This window comes from Watersipora subatra, chromosome 1, assembly GCF_963576615.1.
Source record: "Watersipora subatra chromosome 1, tzWatSuba1.1, whole genome shotgun sequence".
NCBI lineage: Eukaryota > Metazoa > Bryozoa > Gymnolaemata > Cheilostomatida > Watersiporidae > Watersipora > Watersipora subatra.
The window spans coordinates 39,129,852-39,150,053 of NC_088708.1; the positions used below are offsets into that span (position 1 = coordinate 39,129,852).

The 20,202-nt window shown below is 34.1% G+C and overlaps 1 protein-coding gene across 2 annotated transcripts in view; it reads left to right on the forward strand.

Moving 5' to 3' along the window:
- The first annotated feature begins 91 nt into the window (after positions 1-91).
- The window catches only part of LOC137398463 (transcriptional regulator protein Pur-beta-like), a 28,962-nt gene continuing 8,851 nt past the window's right edge, over positions 92-20,202 (forward strand). For both annotated transcript variants that reach the window (XM_068084581.1, XM_068084587.1), the window contains exons 1-4: positions 92-246; positions 4,163-4,231; positions 16,645-16,745; positions 16,926-17,028. In XM_068084581.1, coding sequence (XP_067940682.1) covers positions 198-246; positions 4,163-4,231; positions 16,645-16,745; positions 16,926-17,028 — 322 coding nt within the window. In that variant the 5' untranslated portion in view covers positions 92-197. The remainder of the gene's footprint in view (positions 247-4,162; positions 4,232-16,644; positions 16,746-16,925; positions 17,029-20,202) is intronic.

A 20,202-nucleotide genomic window follows, 5' to 3' on the forward strand; every position in this document is an offset into this window, starting at 1 on the left:
TCGTTCACCGGTGATAGACTGTTACAACCAGTATTATAGCTGGTAACATATAGGTTGCACCGACCGGCGGTTAAGACCGCTGGATGAGACTAAACGTGGGGCTTAGAACGTGAGTGGGAACGCAGAAAGATCTTGAGTGAGAAGCTGGTTTTGCGGCAATCGGAAGTTTGTTGAAGGGTTAATAGGGAAAGGCATTAATGGCAGACGTAGAAGTTGAAGGAGGGATGAAAGCAGAGGCTCCTCAAGGTGAGGCCATGATGAAACTGTTTGATCGATCAAAGATCATTGTGCACTAAAACCGGTTTTTCGTGTACCTCGCGACGTGTTAATGGATCCGCATCAGTCAATTCTATTCTGTAAAGGTAAAGCGCTAGAAATGTTTTGTGAATAAATCACCGACTTCTGCCAACGTGCCATAAAGTATGCTGCATGTACAATAACATTTGTCAAAGATGTAATTGATGAAAGTAACTCATATCTCACTACTAAGCTGCATCTATATAACTTTTCGGAACATACCGTAAGCTTAACGTAACCAAATAGATCTTGTTCATCACCCTTTTCGCTCAAATATTCTAGCACGTAAAAATTACTTTATCAGGTGAATAAATGCTAATTTATAGCAAATTCAAAGGTATGTCGCTACCAAATTTTGTTTTTGATTGACTTTCCAATCTCGGATCTTCTTTACTGCTAGCAAACAATATGACAATTTTTGAATGTCACATAGCACAACAAGATTCGTTGCAAATATTTCAATAATGAACTCTTTTTATGGTAAACGTTGAACGAATGTCAAGCTAAAAGCTATTTTTAAACAAAATTTGCTAAAAACCTAATCACATCAGAGGTAGCTTGAGTAGGCCTAAGCAATTGTCTTCTTTTCCGCAAAGTTCTTCAGGCGTAGCGTACGCTTTTCTTCCTTGTTTAAGACTGTTTAAATCATTAACTAAATCAACTAAATTAAATCATTGAACTGGACTTTGATAGGGATTGATATTGTATTAAAAGGAAGCTGACACTACCTAGTGTGAACATTTACTTAATAAAAATGATTACTATTGACCATTCAGCTATTTGTTTGAGTGCCTTCAGATTCAGGTCTAAGAGAAACCCAGTGTAGATGGTCATTGATATGTCCTGTAGACTCACCAAGTGCGTGTAAACATCAATACAAGCTGTAAAACGGTTGCAGGTTTTGGTATGATAGTCTAAAAAAAGATAGCCTAACACAGACAACCACATGATATCACGAAAAAAGGCATGTTCTCAATTTTTTATTATCTTTGCTGTTAATTAACTTTTAGCTGTTGATTACTGTTTAATTAACTAACTAATGAACTATGAGGATATCTAAGATCACCACCATTGTCATTACTCCTAGTTATCCCTACCAACATAATTCTTAATTTGTGAGTATCACATTTAATCACTAAATAAAATTTCATCACTACCTTTAATGTGTGGCAACAATTATAACAAAAATATATACTCTTAAAGCCAACACCAAGTGTATGTAAAGTAAATTATTAAAATATGAAAAGTTGTTTATATATGTTTAAGGTATGTATATACCCAATCTGTAAATTATGTATATTACAATTTGTAGATTATGTAGAGATAGATGTAAAGAATATATAACTAGGTATACATAAATCTCTATTAGGTATCAGTATGCATATAATCACACAAATTCTTTGATTTGTAATAAATAATCTGCTTGTTGTATACCTTCACCATAACTTTAGCTGATTCTTTGTGTATCATATTTTCACATTAATTTCATCGTGATTTTTCTATATACATCTATTCTGAATGTGAACCTAATCATTGGATTGGAGCTAAATGTTAGCCTCAGGCTCAAACACAATTTACACATCGCACATAAGTAAAATATAAACTAACTTATTGTATTGCAAAATATCAAATAAAAGCAGATGTGATGCTACATATAAATTTTATATTAAAATCATTCGTTTTTCAACTAGATCCGTAAAAAATTGTCTATTAAAAATCCTTATTTATGAAAGCAGAGCATGTGTTGATTGGTTTTACATAATTGCCTTTTTAGAATAGCTCGTTTTTTCCAAACAATCTCTAAATTTCAAGATATAATGCAGCATATATGATTATGGTGCAGACTGTTTTGGTATTCATGTAATCCGCTTCAATCTTGCCTTATAATTATCTGCCAAGTTGTGTAACCAAAGTGTGTAGCGTGTCGACTAGATTGGGACAATCTATTAGAAGGGTGGCCAACAGAAACACTTTTGTCTCATGTTCATGCATTGACTAAGTGTCAGCATTGGCATTCACATATCACGCGTCTGTGTTTAGCAAAAAATAATGCCCTAATGTTACAGCTTATATCTCGAATGTTTTTTCTGCAAGACTGGTTTTCTAACATCAAAATCACTGCGCAAAAAGAAATATGGGGGATTGTATTAATGCAAATAGATGTGATTATATAATTCCGCCGGTAACCTGTCAATGTTTATCTAACCTGTTTTTTAGTCAATAGTTACTACAAAAGTACCTATATTCTTTATTATAGTTTGAATATGTTACATTATGTGCATCAGTAATGCAATGGTATATAGTGTGACTGCCAAATGACAATAATAGCTGGTGAAGCCACATAAATAAAGCCTAGGTGGAAAGAAAATAAAGTTAACTAAGTATCTGTGTTTGGAGCAGTTCCTAAGAGAGAAGAAATTTTGACGACCATAAGTATATATACTGCAATTTTTTTTAATCTATGGATTCAGGAACAGGAAATGGAGCTGCGAATTCTACACGTTTCAAATGTTTTAATAATATATTGTTGAATGACATTGGGAATTGTTCGTCTTACCCTCACACTTTGTTAGATTGTTGTGGGGTTCCTATATTAAGTTAACCCTTTGAGTCCTGCCTGTTCTTGTCAATGCGTGTCAGTAATCATTGGCAATTTGTCCGACGATCCAAAGTTTAACTGTTATTAAATATATCTAAATTTGATGATATTTGGTAAAATAATAGCAAAAAAGTCAGGCAACCCACAGCAAATGTCTTCAAACTGAAAAAAGCAGTACTTCACCATTATCTGGGCTAACACTAAAAGTTGGCACATTTTTAAAAACTCGTAACAACATTTACATTAGTATCATATCCATTGAGCACACGTTCATCATCATTTCATGCCTCAAAATATACTGGAAAATTATAGTTAGTATTATAAAATTCTTTATTTGCATCACAATCATTTATGACCTACCAACGAACAAGTCGTATCGATTTTTCCGCGATATTGTTCTAATAAAATTTGTTATAATGAAGGAAGTAGATAAATATATTTGAAAACTGTTATAAATGGAAGTCAAATTTCTGGTGTAAAATTCTGTGCAAAAATTAATTTGCTTGTTTACGCTGTAAGTTAGAAACAGCTTTTGTAAACAAAGTCATGTGAATGCCGGAATTCTATCCGTTAGGGTTCAAAGGGTTAAGTTACTCAGCTTTTTATTGGTTACGTTAGGTTAGTTACTCTTTTAACATTTTGAATGCGAGCCTTGTATTTATTGATAGTTTCTGACTGCTAGATTGCTTACTTGAAGGTTGTCTTGCAACAAAACTCACATTACAGTTATTTGGTATCAAAAGATTACAATGACGATAAAACAGACGCTTAAGAACAATAGACATGGTTTTATTGAATGCGTGAAGTATATTTGTGAAATATTTCAACGAATCAGGGTGCATGAAAGTGTAAACAGAAGCCATCTTGTAACAACTACGTCACATTTGAGCCCTTCTGGAAAGAGAATCCAAACTACGGCGGTCTCGTGTGGCTGCGATTAACTGTCGGTTTTTTAGCTTTTAAGAGCTTGTAATCACATTTCCACATATTTGGCACCTGCAACACAACAGAGTAAGACATGGTGAATCTTTTGATATCAAATAACTGTAATGTAAATTTTGTTGCAACTCAACCTTTAATGTTTACACAGAATTTATAGTTTTGTTTCTAAAAAAATGATTACTATTTTGTTGATTTATTTCGCTGAAGGTCGCTTTTAGTGACTTTCAATTAGCTTCCTTGGGCAGCTGTTTCTGTTAAGTTGGTACTTTTTTGCATTGGTGGCGTTTGATCAATGCATTATGGATTATTTCTAATTTATCACAGAGGTCGTAAATGGCCACAGTGGACCCATTTCTCCAGGAGGAGAAAGCATGGGCTCTGAACAGCAATCTGGTAACTTACATGTTCTTTCTATCCATTGAAATTTTCATTCATGGAGTTAACCCGTGTGCCCATGCCTGTTGGTAGCTAATGTAGTGAAGTCCTGAGCCATGGTTCTAGTTATGAACTCTTTCTGTCCACTACCTACTAAGAGGTTAACTGACAGCACATCAAATGAAGGAACTTTTAATAGCAGTTATTATTACAAAATGGGATTTCCACGTTAATTTTCGAAACAATTTTTCCCTAAATTATTATTGAATTCATTTGCTACTTTTCAATTTTTAAGAGGCAACTTCAAAATTCATGCAAACAAAAGTACACTGATAGTTTTTGAAGAAATGGCTTAGCAATTCTGGTACATTTTATAAACAATTTTTCCAATTTTTTTCTTCGAATACGTTTAAAAAAATGAGACACAGAAGAGGATTAGTTTAGTTTTACTGTCGGACAAAGGAGATGGAATGTCAATGTAGGCTACCTTAGTTTTCATTGATACTTTGCTGTCCTTACTCTCTCCGCACATGCTGTGGATATTATCATAAATAACTGTGGTGCTTCCGACTTTGTGTTGTACCTAATCCAGAGAATTCCAAGCCTCAAATGTTTTTAAAGCATATAAAGCAGTAATAAATGATTATTTAATACTAGTACAGCTAAATTATGTTTGATAAAATTGGCTTTGGGTTCTTTCTATCATCTTATTTTAAGAAAAAGATTTGTTAATAAAAAATGAAATAGAACATCTGAAATATATAGTCATTGATTTATTTATATTGAGGCTTGCAATTATAAAGGCTAAGAGTAAAGCCACCTTAAACAAAGTCTTATGACTTCTTAACTAACTCTCATTAACATTAATGGTAGATTATATTAGACATTGTATGGAATAAAAAGGTCTCTAATTCATTCAATAAAATCACCAGAATACTGAAGCAATCACCAAAGCTTTAAATTTGTCTGTTAGTATCTTCGAAGCAATTCGAGTGTATCATTGTTTACAAACTGATGTATTCCATAGTATCACTTGAGAAGTTCACAACAAACATTTGTTTCAGTCAAACAAATCATCTCTTGGTAAAAAAATTTTGAATTGTTTTTGGTTACCATGCCAATTTAAAAAATCATGAATAGATATTACCTTGAAAACAATCAGTTAGCGTATACATATTTTTTCCTTTTTTGGTACTTGGGAATTTGCTCGAAAATGTATATATACTAAACAGAAGATGTGTATGTTTCTGTTGCCAGAACAATATGGAATATTATAGTCTAGAATATACTATATCAATATCATCCCGTTTTTCCACCAAGTCTTCATTTGTTTCTAAATTGCTCAGCATTAATTCTTGGGTGTATTCTCACACTGGCAATCGCCAGTATGAGTTACTGAAGCTGCACTCTCATATTTGCTGTAACATACAAATACAGGTGAAAAGTGAAAACTTCACATTGCCAGATGCATGTTGATGTGCCTCTTGTCTCAGTTTTGTAACAGTTATGTGTGAAGGCAACAACACAAAAGTCTTTCAAAATCTGCTCTCAGTAAAAACTTGAGTAACAAACTCAACTGTAGTAGCACACTCATTTCTAATGTTTTGTAATCATAAGCCGTACTTTGTGCAATAATAATTAATACTGTCATATTGCACACATTTGAGTTTTAATTCACCTATGCTAATAGCGCAAAACAGCTGCTCCAAATAAATAATGCATGCTGCATTAATAAATATTTTAATACTCGCCATCAGGTTTGCAGACATTGTCAAATGTCAGGCATAATGGAGCAAGTAGAAATAAACTATTACTATGACAATTACTAATTTAGTAAGAAACTGTCGAATACATTTAATATTCGGGTTGTAATTTAATCTTCCAAGGGCTCTTTGCGGAAGAATACATTCTTTTTCTGTTGAGGCGAATGATAGCAGCTTTCATATTCGCACCGTCTTTACATATCCATAAGCCACTATGTTCCTTGAACAGGACAAGTTTAAATTACAATACCATGATTGATGTCAAATAGAATTTTTACCGATCCATTATGAAAATCATATTGCTTAAGTATTCTGGGTATATAATAATAACTTTAGGCAATTATATGTGGTTTCATATAAAACAGGTACCATATCAACATGTGACAATACTCGATTGCCATAAAAGCATAGTAATAGTTTGCCTACCTACAATAACTTGGAAAATATTAGTAATCAACAGAATGACTGTCAATTTTACTTTTAATAGCACAAGTAGCGCACTACTTTCATATAAATAACCATTGCAATTGCATAGGCTATTTAAACATTAAGCCCAGATGAATTGTGTATAGTCTTTGGAAGTTATATTTTTGAATTTAATTTCGATCTATAGCTTGTTATGAAAACAAAATGCAAAGCAAACTTGATATGAAATCTTTCATTATCAGTTTTTCCTTGTACTGCTGGACATGTATGTTTTTTCACTCTCAAGTTTACTCAATACTGTTCAACAAGTGAAAAAATAGACTGCCATCAGCAGCCAAAAATGGTTTATCGAGATAGTCGGGTCATGACTATGGGTTGGCTAGTCCGCATTACAACTGTACAGCTAGCTTCATTGATGACATAGTTCTTATTCACTCCAAAATGTGCTCCTCATGCTGAGAGTTTGCTTCTCTAACATTCCTACCAAAACCTAAAAGCATTAGAACTTATATGATGTATTTATCTTGTTTATCTATTTAATTTTGAAATGCTGTCAGTTACCCTAACAAAAATAGTATTTTGTTTTGCTTGAATATAGTCAACTAAGTTCGCTTTCTTTCTGTGGCTATTGATTAATTGCTGTGTGCTTTTGGGTTGTCTCCTCTTATCAGAATGTTTCTGATGTGACTATTTTACTTTATGCTTTTTGTGTGCTAAGCTCGTCTTTTAGTACTCCGGTTGCTTATTGCTTGACCAATCCTCATGGATATTATTCGCTCATCACTATGTGCATGTACTTATTTTATAGCATATAATATAAAGTGTAAGTGAAGCTCATAAAGTTGCTTGGCGGGCAGTGTCAGGTAGGGTTTACTAGCAGTTGTTTTATTTATTTCATCATGCCTACATACTTGCCTCCATACTTTAGTTTTATACGTTGTTCATGTCCTGACATTTCTTCTTGAAAAAATCTTTTTCTTAAATCGGCTGTTGTTTGACACATAAAACCTCGTCAAATGTTGCAGTATAAGGTTTTTGTTTTTTCTTTAAAGGTTGACTCGCAACAAAATTCACATTACAGTTATTTGGTATCAAAAAATTCACCATGGTGTACTCTGTTGTGTTGTAGGTGCCAAATATGTAAAAATGTGATTACAAGCTCTTAAAAGCTAAAAATGAACAGTTAATCGCCGCCATCACGAAAATGCCGTTGGTTGGAATCAATTTATTTCTTTGACGTACTCAAGCAATTTGGTTATTGTTTTTACACATGATGTTATTACGTGAATTGAAAGGCCAATAAAAGGCTCAATATAAAACTTTTCGTAGCACTAGTTTATGACAAACACTTCGGGTTCTACCAAACACTTTGGGTTCTCGCTACTTTACAGTTTTGTTTCGGCTTGGTCTAATTGTTTAGTCGTAATCTGATCATGTGACCCATACTCTTTGCCAAACAGCGCGAATAATTTTTGCAGCATTTTTGACCATCACAGGTGACCAACAGACTCGTCATGTTTATCAGAGAATGATATGCGCTCCTTCGAGCTAAGGTTAAAAAATTAAACTAGTTTTTATGGTAGGTTTTGAGATATTAGTGCTCAACGTGACAGCATTACAATGATGATGAAATAGACCCGTAAGGACGATAGACATGGTTTTATTGAATGCGAGAAGTATACATGTATTTGTGAAAATATTTTGACGAATGAGGTTGCATGAAAAAGTAAACAGAAGCCATCTAGTTCAGCTACATCCCATTTGAGCCGTTTTGGAAAGGGATTCCAATCTATAGCGTTTTTGTGATGGCTGCGATTAACTGTATATTCTTGAGCTTTTAAGAGCTTGTAATCACCTTTCCACATATTTTGCACCTACAACACAGCAGAGTATGACATGGTGAATCTTTTGATACCAAATAACTGTAATGTGAATTTTTTGCAAGTAAACCTTTAAAAGCTGGCTGTGATTGATAACAATTTAGCAATAACATTTAGTTTTTCAAAATAGCAGTCTTGATTAGCAGCAAAAAAATTTCTTAAAAATCAGTAACTATATAGTCTGATGTTGTGGGGCAACCATGTTCAACTAAGGGCATCATGCCCATGTTTTACTTGATAACAGCAGTGAGGCAGAGAGCCAGTGTTTCTCTTTATGATACTGGGTAAGCTTCTGTTATTTTCATTTCAAAATATTGGTTTTAACTGCTATTTTATTAACCGCTAACATTAGCTAATGAGGTGTAAGCATTGGTAACTGTTCCGAACAAAACCAATCTGTTGGACTTTGTACCGATGTTATCATAAACATGCTCCAAATTCAATACGCCGAATCAGTATCAAACCTGCACATTATGGCCATAGTTCAGGTGCTGGACAGGCTGCTATGGTTGGCTGTGCAGTTTTTTCATTTATACACAGTCAAATCACTACCTAGACTACCCTTAGAGCAGGTATGCCAGCGGCGAGGTCGGCGCATTTTACAAAAATTGTTTCGAGGTAAGTAGAACCTCTGTTCTCAAACGCTTCGGTTCTCGTGGGACGATGTGTCCTTCACCGAAAAGATTTGTTAAGCAGACAACTCCTCCATTTGAGTTTTGGACAACTCCTAAATTGTTTTGGAGGATTCTGCTTCAAATATGTAAAGTAAATGTGTCAAACGTGTTTATGTATGTTTTTTCCCACAATTTTATATGTAACAAATCTGTCGCTCTTTTTGGTGTTTCATTATCAATTTTTGGTATTTTATCTTAACTTTGATGTTTTCGATGTTTTAAGGGCAAAACATACGAAATTTTCACTTTTTGTCTTCTTTTCTCATCATCATAGATAGAAGATATTTTATTAGATTTAAACACGCTCTATATCTACCTGTTTTTATGCATGGTACCAGTATACAGCACAGTTTATAGTGTAAAATGTTAAAAAATTACTTTGCGGAAGTTGTTTTCTCGACTTGGAATGGATTAAAATTTACATAGATTAATTCTAATGAGAAAAATTGTTTCAGATCTCAAACAATTCAGTTTTCAAACAACCTTCTGGAACGGATTATGTTCGAGAACCGAGGTTCCACTGTATACAACTTTATTTATCAAGAGTAGTTTTTCATAAAACTATTTATAATTGTTCAACAAACTCAAGCAGCACAAAAGTAGTCAAGTTGTAGTTAGGTGGCTGACTATTTAAATAATTTAACATTTTGAGATATGAATTATTACTTTGCCGTTTTCAGTTGCCCGGGACTTGAAAAACCTTTTTAATATCGTCTAATATTGTCACAAAACACATCTCATCGGTAATAAAATGTAATTGTGTTATTTCTTTGGATATCCTTACCTAAGAACTAATTGAATTGAGTATTACTGTTCATCAATACGAGCAATATCATTATTGCATTAGCTTGCAAACCAACGAATTTTAATATTATGCCTAGTTGAATGTTGTTTGGTTTTTTTAACGCAAATCTTTTAGTTGTTTCAAGAGCTATAATTTCCTCAACTTATTGGTGGCTGTGTATGGTAATAAATGATGGCATTATCTTTCTCAAATGATGTAGCCCATTAACGGTATATAATGGGTCTGTAATCGATTTATTGAAAGCGTGATACCAGAAAGTTAATCCATGTTGTAAAAACTTACGGTACAAATGGCTTTATCATAACCTAAGGTCAATCGTTAAATAAATCTTACCGATATATTTATTAGTGCATCGTGATTAAGCATAAGTCCCCTAAAGGCTGGTTCACACTATATCGCTCACTACATGTCGGCATTTTCCTTTTGGCGTTCATCATCCATTATGTGAACCGGGGGCCGATAGTATTGATGAAGCAACGCGAATACGTCGGGAAAGTTGTCAGCTGTCAAGCTTTTCCGATATTTCGCCGAGCATCGACGACAGGTTGTATACTGTTAACCATTTCGGTGATAGTAATTGGAGGTTGCGGATTGCATGATTTCTTTATTTCCATTTATGCTTGTTACTGCGGACATAGTATTTGTTAGCAGCTCCCGAAAACAAAGAGGTTTCTTCGCGAAAAATTAATACATGTACTTCGGTAGTTCCACAATCATCAAAATATTGTGGTATCATCGCAGTACTGCCACAATACTTCGGGGATTCCTTTATTACTTACCATATTTCCTTTGTTACTGTCCATATTTACCAGTTGTTGCGTTTACCGTAGTTGAAAAGTCGGCTAAGACTATTGTTCTTCAATTTTTTCTTTGGGTTTTCATCAACTTAATTCAAATTTTATAAAAACGTGTAATGCAAAATGTACATTTCTAGCTGCACTGTATAAATAAATAAAATAAGTATAAAATTAACTCAATTATTTATTTTTTACTTTCAAGTGATCTATTAATCACTTGAAAGTGATTAATAGATCACTAGATAAATTCCTGGGTAAAAAAGTCTTTGCTCAGAAAATATATTTTTATTTAATATATAACAACATTTACCTTTCAAACTTCATATCCTGAGAAAAGTGTTTTGTGCAGTTCAAATAAATTAACAGTAAAAATAAAATAACTTTAATGGTGTTTAAATGTAAATTTGAGATAACTAGCAAGTAATGGTTAAATAAAGTCTGTTTTGCTACGATTGCGATGAAAAATTATTTAGTGTACAATGATATAATTTTAATTTGATTCAGTGTTGGCATCGTAAAGGGAAAATGTCGTATAGATTGGTATAGAAACCCATGATAATTATCTAATGCAAACACCCCCTGGTAAAAATCATCAAAATTTTATGTTTTTTTATAAGTTTTATAAGCATTTAAGTTTTATTTTATACGCATATCAGTTTTATATGCTTACTGAACACATTAAAAATTAGTAACAGAACAATGTTTACCTTAGTACATGTAACTATATTTACCTACAGTTACTTTAGTGTGTTTAGTGGTTATGATCTGCAAGAAAATCTAACATTACAGTCTACTACGCTTAGTACGTAATGTGTGGAGTTCTTACCTACTACGTAACGTGTGGAGCTCTTACCTTGGACACATACGTATAGCATAAACAACTCCTATGAATAGAAAATTTAACTTAGATGAATTTAGCTCACTAAACTCCGACTTGAAGCTATGTTTTAGTATACATGTATTTTGCTAAACTTCAACTTCGTCTTAGGCTAATATTTTATCACTTATCTGGTTTCAAATTCATTTTTATTGTAACAAATAACGCTGAACTGCGATAGCGAGTATCATATATCATTTTCAGGCGCTTTGGTAGGGTTTTTGGTGAATAGCATATTAACATTCTTGTTATTTTGGCGATTAGCATATCGGCCTTCTCGTTACTTAGTCGTAATCAGTACATCGACTGCCAAATTTTAATTTTGAGATAAATTTTGGTGAGAATGAAAAAACGTTTTTTTCCATATAGTAAGGTGAAAAATATATTATAACAGGGCGTCCTAACCTGAGCGCGCCGTGTACTAATTAAAAAATTAGCGTGGGCAATCACAAAAAATATATATGGTATGACCAATGGGTGTACTAAGAGCGGCGTAGCTTGTGGTTACACACGCTTGTTGGTAGACTTAAGATGCGAATGTCGCATTTTCAAATCCAGTACGAAAGTGATTTTTCGTTTTTCAAACTTTCACTATAATCGGACAGACGAATGACAGGCAACAGACAAACATTGAGACTTATATAGGGCTATCTATATATTTGTATATATATATATACAGTCAAACATGGATAACTCACCCTCGGATAGCTCGAACACATGTTTAACTCGAACGGCTTCTTTGGTCCGTTCCCACGTAATGATAAATTGCTTTAGATAACTCGACCTCAACTTTGTTAACTCGAACAGTTTTTTGCCCAACGGTTACCAAAACAGTTGTTATCGTTTTAGAACATCACTTTATTCCAAGCCATAGAGGTAAACCTCAACTTTTTGTAATCCATACGCGTCATTATTATCACAATCGGCAAAATATTTTTGTCAACGACTTTTCTAAAGGTTTGGTGAAATTTGATTTTTACCAAACATCCGCTTAGCGATGGCCCTTCGGAAACAAGGAAAAGTGAGGTAACCTTCACATAAACTTCAATAAAAATCAGCAAAATTGATCTTGGTTAAAATGCTCAAAAGAAAAGGATGTCTTTTCTTCTGAGCATTTCAACAACGATCAAGTTTTGCCAATTTTAATGTAAAAAAATATCCTGGCAATAGCATTACCTCAAACAACAAACCAATCTCAAGGGATAGAGAAATCTCTATACTTTTTGATAAAAAAAGTGTTAAACTTTACATTCGAAGCATTTAATTTGAAACAAGCCATTTATGCTTTTGATTTATATTATAGTTTGTATATGTACATGTATCTACTAATAAATAAATAAATACATGGACTTGTGACAGTGCTCTGATAACTTGAACGTTCTGATAACTCGAACACTTTGGCTCAGTCCCGTGAAGTTTGAGTTATGCATGTTTTGATTTATATTATAGTTTGTATACAGACCTGCCAACCCAAGAGTAGGGCAATGCGTGAGATTTGGTTTTGGGGCAATTGATGTATCAATGATAGTATATATAAAATTGTGGAAATTGGGGCAAAAATCCTACGCATTTCTTACGCATTTTCATTTTTTCTTTGGGGTGATTGCGTGAGTCTCACGCCCAATGCGTGAGAGTTGGCAGGTATGTTTGTATACGTACATGTATCTACTAATAAATAAGTAAATACATGGACTTCTGACAGTGCTCTGATAACTTGAATGCTCTGATAATTCGAACACTTTCGCTCGGTCCCGTGAAGTTCGAGTTATCCATGTTTGACTGTACGTACATTAGGTTAGCCTGAGCTTAAAAGTTGTAAGGCTGTTTGTATAAAAGATATTGTTCGGAAGTTGTGACAATAACTCTAAAGCCTTTGAGAAACACGCTAATTTACATGTAGCAATGTTTGTTTCCTCAAATTAGTTTAGTCTTAAGAGGTTTGTAAACTAATAGTTTGATTTTTTTATTCACTTTTTTAAAATTTCTGTTTACTTTTTTTGTATGTTAAATCGCTTTTTTATTTATGGTGACCTGTTCTCTGTGTCAAGCAGAAAAAATTCCTTGATATATCTTAACGCAAATGGTAGGCATAAACTTGTGCACTATCTTTGCATATGTGTGTAAAAACTAGTGTTGGGCCGGTATTGGGTTATCCGTTCTTACCGATACCAAGGGATTCTCGGTATCCGAGGAAACCAATCATTTTCGGAGACAGCTAGTTATCGGCGGCCGGTTTGATATGATCGGTATTTATCCGTAAAAGCCTATTGGTAAATGGTTATACAGATATCCGGATACGCTTTGTTGATGAACATGCTAATCTCAGCACGCATTGGCGAACAAATTCAACGAAAATTTCCATGCTTACTGTATCTACTATCATATTACGTTACATTGATTATACCACCAGCCTCGAAGGTTGGAGAATTCTCCACAAATGGGAGGATGTATAAAGATTTTAACGGGACTGGACTCTAATTGGACTGCGTATAATTATGTGATTACATTACCTGATTACAATATGTGATAGTAAGATTTCTGTAAACTGTTTCAGTATATTTAACAAAAATAACCCCTTGCCATTATTTATTTGTTCTCTATTATACATAACGTTTGTACCAATAACTGTATTTTTTGATAGAATAAACAATAAAAAGCATCTATCATGAAACTTATGTTTCCATCTTCTTTTTTGGCTTGCTAAAACAAGGAGTCTCTTTGCCGTAACAATATACTGCTGACTAAAGAATGTTTTTTTGCACAACGATAAAAGTTGTTCGAGACAGTTATGGTTCAAAGTTTAAACCATTCAACTTTAAGCCATGTAAAGACACACACTGATAACCACATACCGAACAATAAGTACCGACAATACCAAACTTTCTTAGTTGGCAAAGGATACCGAAGATGGTAATTACCGAGGATACCGATACCGGGAAAACCGATAAAAAAGTACAAGGATATCCGATCCGGCACTAAATTAGATACCGGCCCAACACAAGTATAAACTATTTCCCAGACAGCAGTAGAAATGCATAGTTTCACTTGATTTTATTTATCATCTCACAGGAGGTAGACACACGAATGCAAACGTAAGTTCAGTTTTGGGCATAAAATAAGAAATTATCTTCAATGTTTAAAATTCATTTTGGTAAGATTTTGATTATTAATTGGAGATAGCCATGTATTAAAAACTATTTGGCAGCTTGTGGGAGCTAATTCTTTTTATCTACTCGATAATTAGTTAAAAACTGCACGTTTACGCTTAATAGGATCAGTTAACACACAACTAGTTTGATAGCTTAGTGACATGCCGGATCCTTGTGAGGGATTTCATGCTAGGATACCCACTCCTAGTTAAACTGACAAGTAGATTTTGGAGAATCTGCAACAATAAAAAGTTGAGACAGGAAAATATGCGTTTAGATGAGGTTGTGCCACCATACCTCTGCAAAAATCAATACTAGCTTTATTTTACTACAAACCTTTCCATTTCACAGTCGTGATGTTTTTTATCATTAATAAGAATATTATCGCTTTTTATTGAAAACAAAGACTAGAGAGTGCCAAGTTTCATTGTACAGTTTTGCGAAAAATACACACTCAAGGGTAGTATTTTTTTTAAACCTCATGCATTGTTTTGCAGTTTTGGATGCGTGTATATATATAATGTACATAATACATTGACAGAATCAATTAATCTCATCCCTTCTAATAACATAGTAAATGTAAATTTTAAAAAGTTAAATATGGCGCAATAACTAATTTTTGAGTGATTGTTGTTAATCGTGCTTGATATAAATGTGTTACCACATTTGTTACTATGTAACTGCCAGTGAGAAACCTGTGGTCAGTAGCACTCAAGCATAGTGCTAGTATGTGCTTTTATATTTTAATTGCTGGGTTTCCATGTTTCAAATCAAGGCAGCTTTTGAGAGAGTAATTAGTTTGAGAAATAAGTGCAGGTTTCTGTAGAGGATTGTTGATAGCTAGATCCCATATATGATTTCTCTCGCTAAACTAGCGATTGGCCGAGCGTGTTTTATTTGGTTGTTGTTGAGCTGTTCCGGTTGTTTACTTTTTTCATGTTATCTATTTGTAACGGTTCAGTACTTATCAGTTCTAGTTTCAAATTTATTTGAAATAATTTTGCTCTAGTAAACCGTTAAACGGTGACACTAATGAGCACACAACTCATGGTGTTGAATAACAGACCGAATGTTGCTCATGATAATTTATATCTTTGAAGTTACATATTTTCATTTGTCGAAGGATTCTTACCAGGATCCATATAAAAAAAGCGGTTTTTAAAGGGTCAAATTTCATGCGTTGAAGGATGCTATAAAGGATAACAAGTATTCGTGTTATGGAAAGCCTGTGATTATGTTGTCCTGTACATGTTTATGAACATTGCTATCACTAATGTGGGACCATCAGCAACAAGAAATATGAGAAACATGAAATACGGGCAAATACCCTAATATTTAATCCCTAAAATTGCTGAGTTTGAAAAAACTTGATTGCATGCAAGTATGTGGTGTATAAACCATCGTCAGGTAGCAGAAGTGTTGAAAGACAAACGGTGAAAGGGTCTTCAATCTTTCGTACTGGACAGGCAGACAAGCAGCTTCCGATGGTAATAGGTTGTCTGTGTCTAGCCTTTTGCCTTAGTCTAGCTATAAACCGTTAAGTAGCTGTACATGTATCATTTACCCATCAACTATATCATGTTTCTTCAGAGGCTGTATATAGTATCTGAATAAGTATTGAGGGTGTGCTCATTTGACATAAATTTTTTGATCAAAGGTGGCAGAGTATGTTGATGCTAAGCTTGTGTGTATCGTCACTAACATGATAAGAAATTTTCGCTTAAAGCTTGCTGAGCTTTACCTTACTATTGAGTTGTGCTCTGTACATTGCCCTATCCCCCGGACAACCCAGTCGAACAAATATATTGCAACAATCGTTTAACATTTTCATGTTACTGACAGCGCATTTCTTTTGCTATATTTTCTCTTCAGTTTTTATGTTGCAATCATTAAAACCTGTGTCAGGTCAATAATCTGTAAATTATTCAATATTTCTGGTAGTTGCTTATTGAGGGCCATAAAAGCTGATCTTTATTTTACCATAAACTTTAGAGACTAAAGCTTTATTGCATTCAAATTGTCTTTAGTGTTTATATCACTTGATGTATGTATTTGTTCAGGGGAGCAGGAATTGGATAGCAAAATGCTGCAAATTCAGTCTAAGCGATTCTACCTTGATGTAAAACAGAATAGACGAGGGCGCTTTATGAAGGTTGCTGAGGTATGAATTGCTAGGACTCTAATTAGCAGAGTAGGGCATGCTTGTAACAGTTGATAAAATTGCTTGCAAGGAAGATAGTTTACCAGGAGTTGGTAAAACTAACCCTTTTACTGACAATTTTATCATCCTCTTGATTTTGCATCGCCAACTTGAAAGGATTCTTCTGGCAAATCGTTGTAGGTTGGTGCTGGCGGCAGAAAGAGTCGATTGCTGCTCTCTATGTCAAATGCAGCCGAATTCCGAGATCATCTAATCGATTTTACTGAGTTCTATGAGACGCTCGGTAGGTGCACTACTGCAATAACAATCTTAGGATAGATCGGGTACTTCTAATATCTGATATATATAGATAGATAAGCTTGTTGGGGGCCTTGGTAATGGGTTTAGCCAACACTTCAAATTATGTGTGACTTATGTGATGCCAATGCAATTGCAAAATGCAGTAAATAGCAGATAATTCTTAGTGACCGTCATAATTACTAGGTTTCCACGTTTTGAGAGGATTCGGAGTTTCTTCCACTCTGAATTATAGAAACGATAACACTGAAAGGGTTCGAAGCCATTTCGTTTCTTTAAATTGTGAACCTAGTATTCAACGTCACAGAAACGCTCACTGCAGATGGATTTGAATCGATGATACTTGCCTAAGCTCTTTCCAGTGGAGGTGAAAAAATTTAGCGCAATTCATCGCACCCACACAGGCCTCTTCTAACTATTGTTGTAAACGATGGGTTACTCATATGAGATAATCACCTTTTTATTTATTTACTTTATTCATTAAATAACTGAACCTAACCAATTGCATAGATTCCCACAACACTGTTGCCGACCTCTTCTCAGACTTGCCTTTTCTAGCATAAAAAAAGTTTTTTACTACAAGCGACTGTCATTCATGCGATCTCTGAAGTAATGACTGTATAGCAAGTAGTAAATTTTGTTGTAGTTTTGCAATATAAACGTACAAGGCAGCAATAAGGAAAACAGAAAATTCAGATCGAGCATCTTGGCTGAATTAGTGCAACGAGTGTACGAAGTGTGAATTGAAAAGTGGCCGTGACCTGAAAGCGAACCTACTTTAACACGTTCTTTTGAGGAGTACATCAGTAATCTTGGAAAGATCGACATGTGCAATTCCGAATACAGTGCACCCTCGAGATACGATTTTAATCCGTTCCAAGGCTGGCATCGTATGGCGAAAAATTCGTATGTCGGGATATAGAAACCATTGTAATTTTACAATGGAAAAATGCAAGGTAAAAATCGTCCAAAATTTTATAAAAAATGCGGTACATATTGAAAATTAGTAACAAAATCGTATGTTAATTTATGATTTAGTATGTATTTTGAATTAGTTTACTGAATTTCAACTTATTATCACGAAATTTTATTCTTCATTAATTTCTGTCTTCACTTTCATTATAAAATTTAGCGTGTCTGGTTGAAACCTTTTTCAACCAGAAGTCAATAAGAAAGGCCGAGCGTTGCAGTTATCGAAAGCGGCCTCTCACACACCTGACCATTTAATGGCTACCGAAAAGAAAAATGAAATTTTATTTACTATTATACAGGACGTACATACCTTTAGAGTAACGTGACTTTAGCTGGCATATGTGGCGAATAAAGCAGAGGTAAAAACGTATCAATATTAATTATGTTGCTGTACACTTGAAGGTTAATTTAATACGTAATGAAATGGAATTTTTAGCAGGCGAAAGAAAGTTGTCTAGTCCTGTCCAATTTTTTTTCTGATTTAAAAGAAAAAATGCTGGTGCAATGCAGAAAACTGCTAGCTAGCTAAGGCTTGTAGAAGGATCCAGAGAAGGTGCTACAGTAGTTTTTCTTGTATGAAACGTGCACAAGAATCAATGTAACCATACGTACAAAGTTTGTACGTATTTATACACTAGAGGACAAGGCTTTAACAAGTTTCAGAAAGTAATGTGAATGCATCAACTATCTTGAGTAGCTAGTTATATGAGTTACATACATATGATGAATTGTATTCACATAGGAGATAACAAGCCCATCTGCAAAGACATGGTTAAACAAGAAAATAAAACAGAATCTAAAGGAAACAAATAAAATATGAAATACGTGCCACACAAGAAATAAATAATATATATTATACATGTATTGTTTTAATGTACCATTCCACATCAGTAAATTAAACACTTGAAACATTTCTGCCAATGTGGGGGTTTTCTGTATCTTCTACCTCCTCGCCCTTACTAATTGGTTGCTCCTTTTTAATGCTGATCGCATGCATGGCATTCTAACTCCTTCAAATCTTCAGTCGTAAGCTTCTTCTTGTGCTTGCTTTAATAGAGTTCTTGTTTTAATAATAATTGCAAATGCTGGTTGCAATCATATTCCTTGACAATGTTAATAATACGGGTGCCTTCTTCTTATTTACGACATCCAACTTTGTTGACATAAAAATCATTTTTCCTTCGTTTTGTATCAGTCTCAGATTCCATAGCTAACGAATTAAATGTAGATACTCGTAGTTATATACGTATTCTGTCTTAAAGTTTATAGTAAAAGATATTATAACGCTACAAATGAATATTTCCTCTGCCTTGAGTATTTTACACGAAATTTTCCACACGGAATTCTGACATGAGAGAAGTCGATCATCGTGTCTCTTCTAAACGTTCTGAAAATGTTTTCGGCACACTATGTTTCGGTGTCTTTTTTTATTTCGACGTATGTTATGAGCACACCGACCGCCAAATTTTAACTCACGCGAAAATTTTCTCACAATCGTATGGTGAAATAAAATTTGTATAGCGAGGTGAAGATCTCACAACGTTTGACTTCGTAAAGTGAAAAAATCGTATATCAGGGTAATCGTATCTCGAGGGTACACTGTAGTTGGAACGGTAGGGTGCGAGTTTGTCGGCAGAGGTAAACTCCCAATCCATTCGAGGCATGGAAACCAGTAATTGAAAGAGGTCTCAGTCTGGCTTAATTCATCACACATTGCATGCGCAGATCGTAAATTACTGTGTATCCTCACAAACATGATTTTTGCTTCCTCTAGTCATTTTTCCGTGTGATTATTATTACCAAGAAACGTTTTTCACCAAAAGAGTGGCTGACACCAAATTTATTTTTTGTGGCCATGTGTGTTTCTAAAATCGTAGCAAATACCCTCTTGTCAAGCCTGTTTCAACGGGTAAGTGCTTAGCTGTATCAACCAGAACAGAATGTATTTAAAACTTATTGCAAATCATGTAATCCGGTTTCAATGCAATTGCAATGTATTAATTGTGATTTCCAAAATACTGACTGCATTTTGTGTTTTTTGTAGTGTATTACTTAATTTTATCTTTTAGAAGAATAAAAAAAGATTTTTCAACCAATTTTCTTTTATGCAACATCTAAAAAAAATGAGACTAGCTTATAAAGGAAGCTACCACTGATATGACAATATATTCTCCAGTCTAATCTTCCT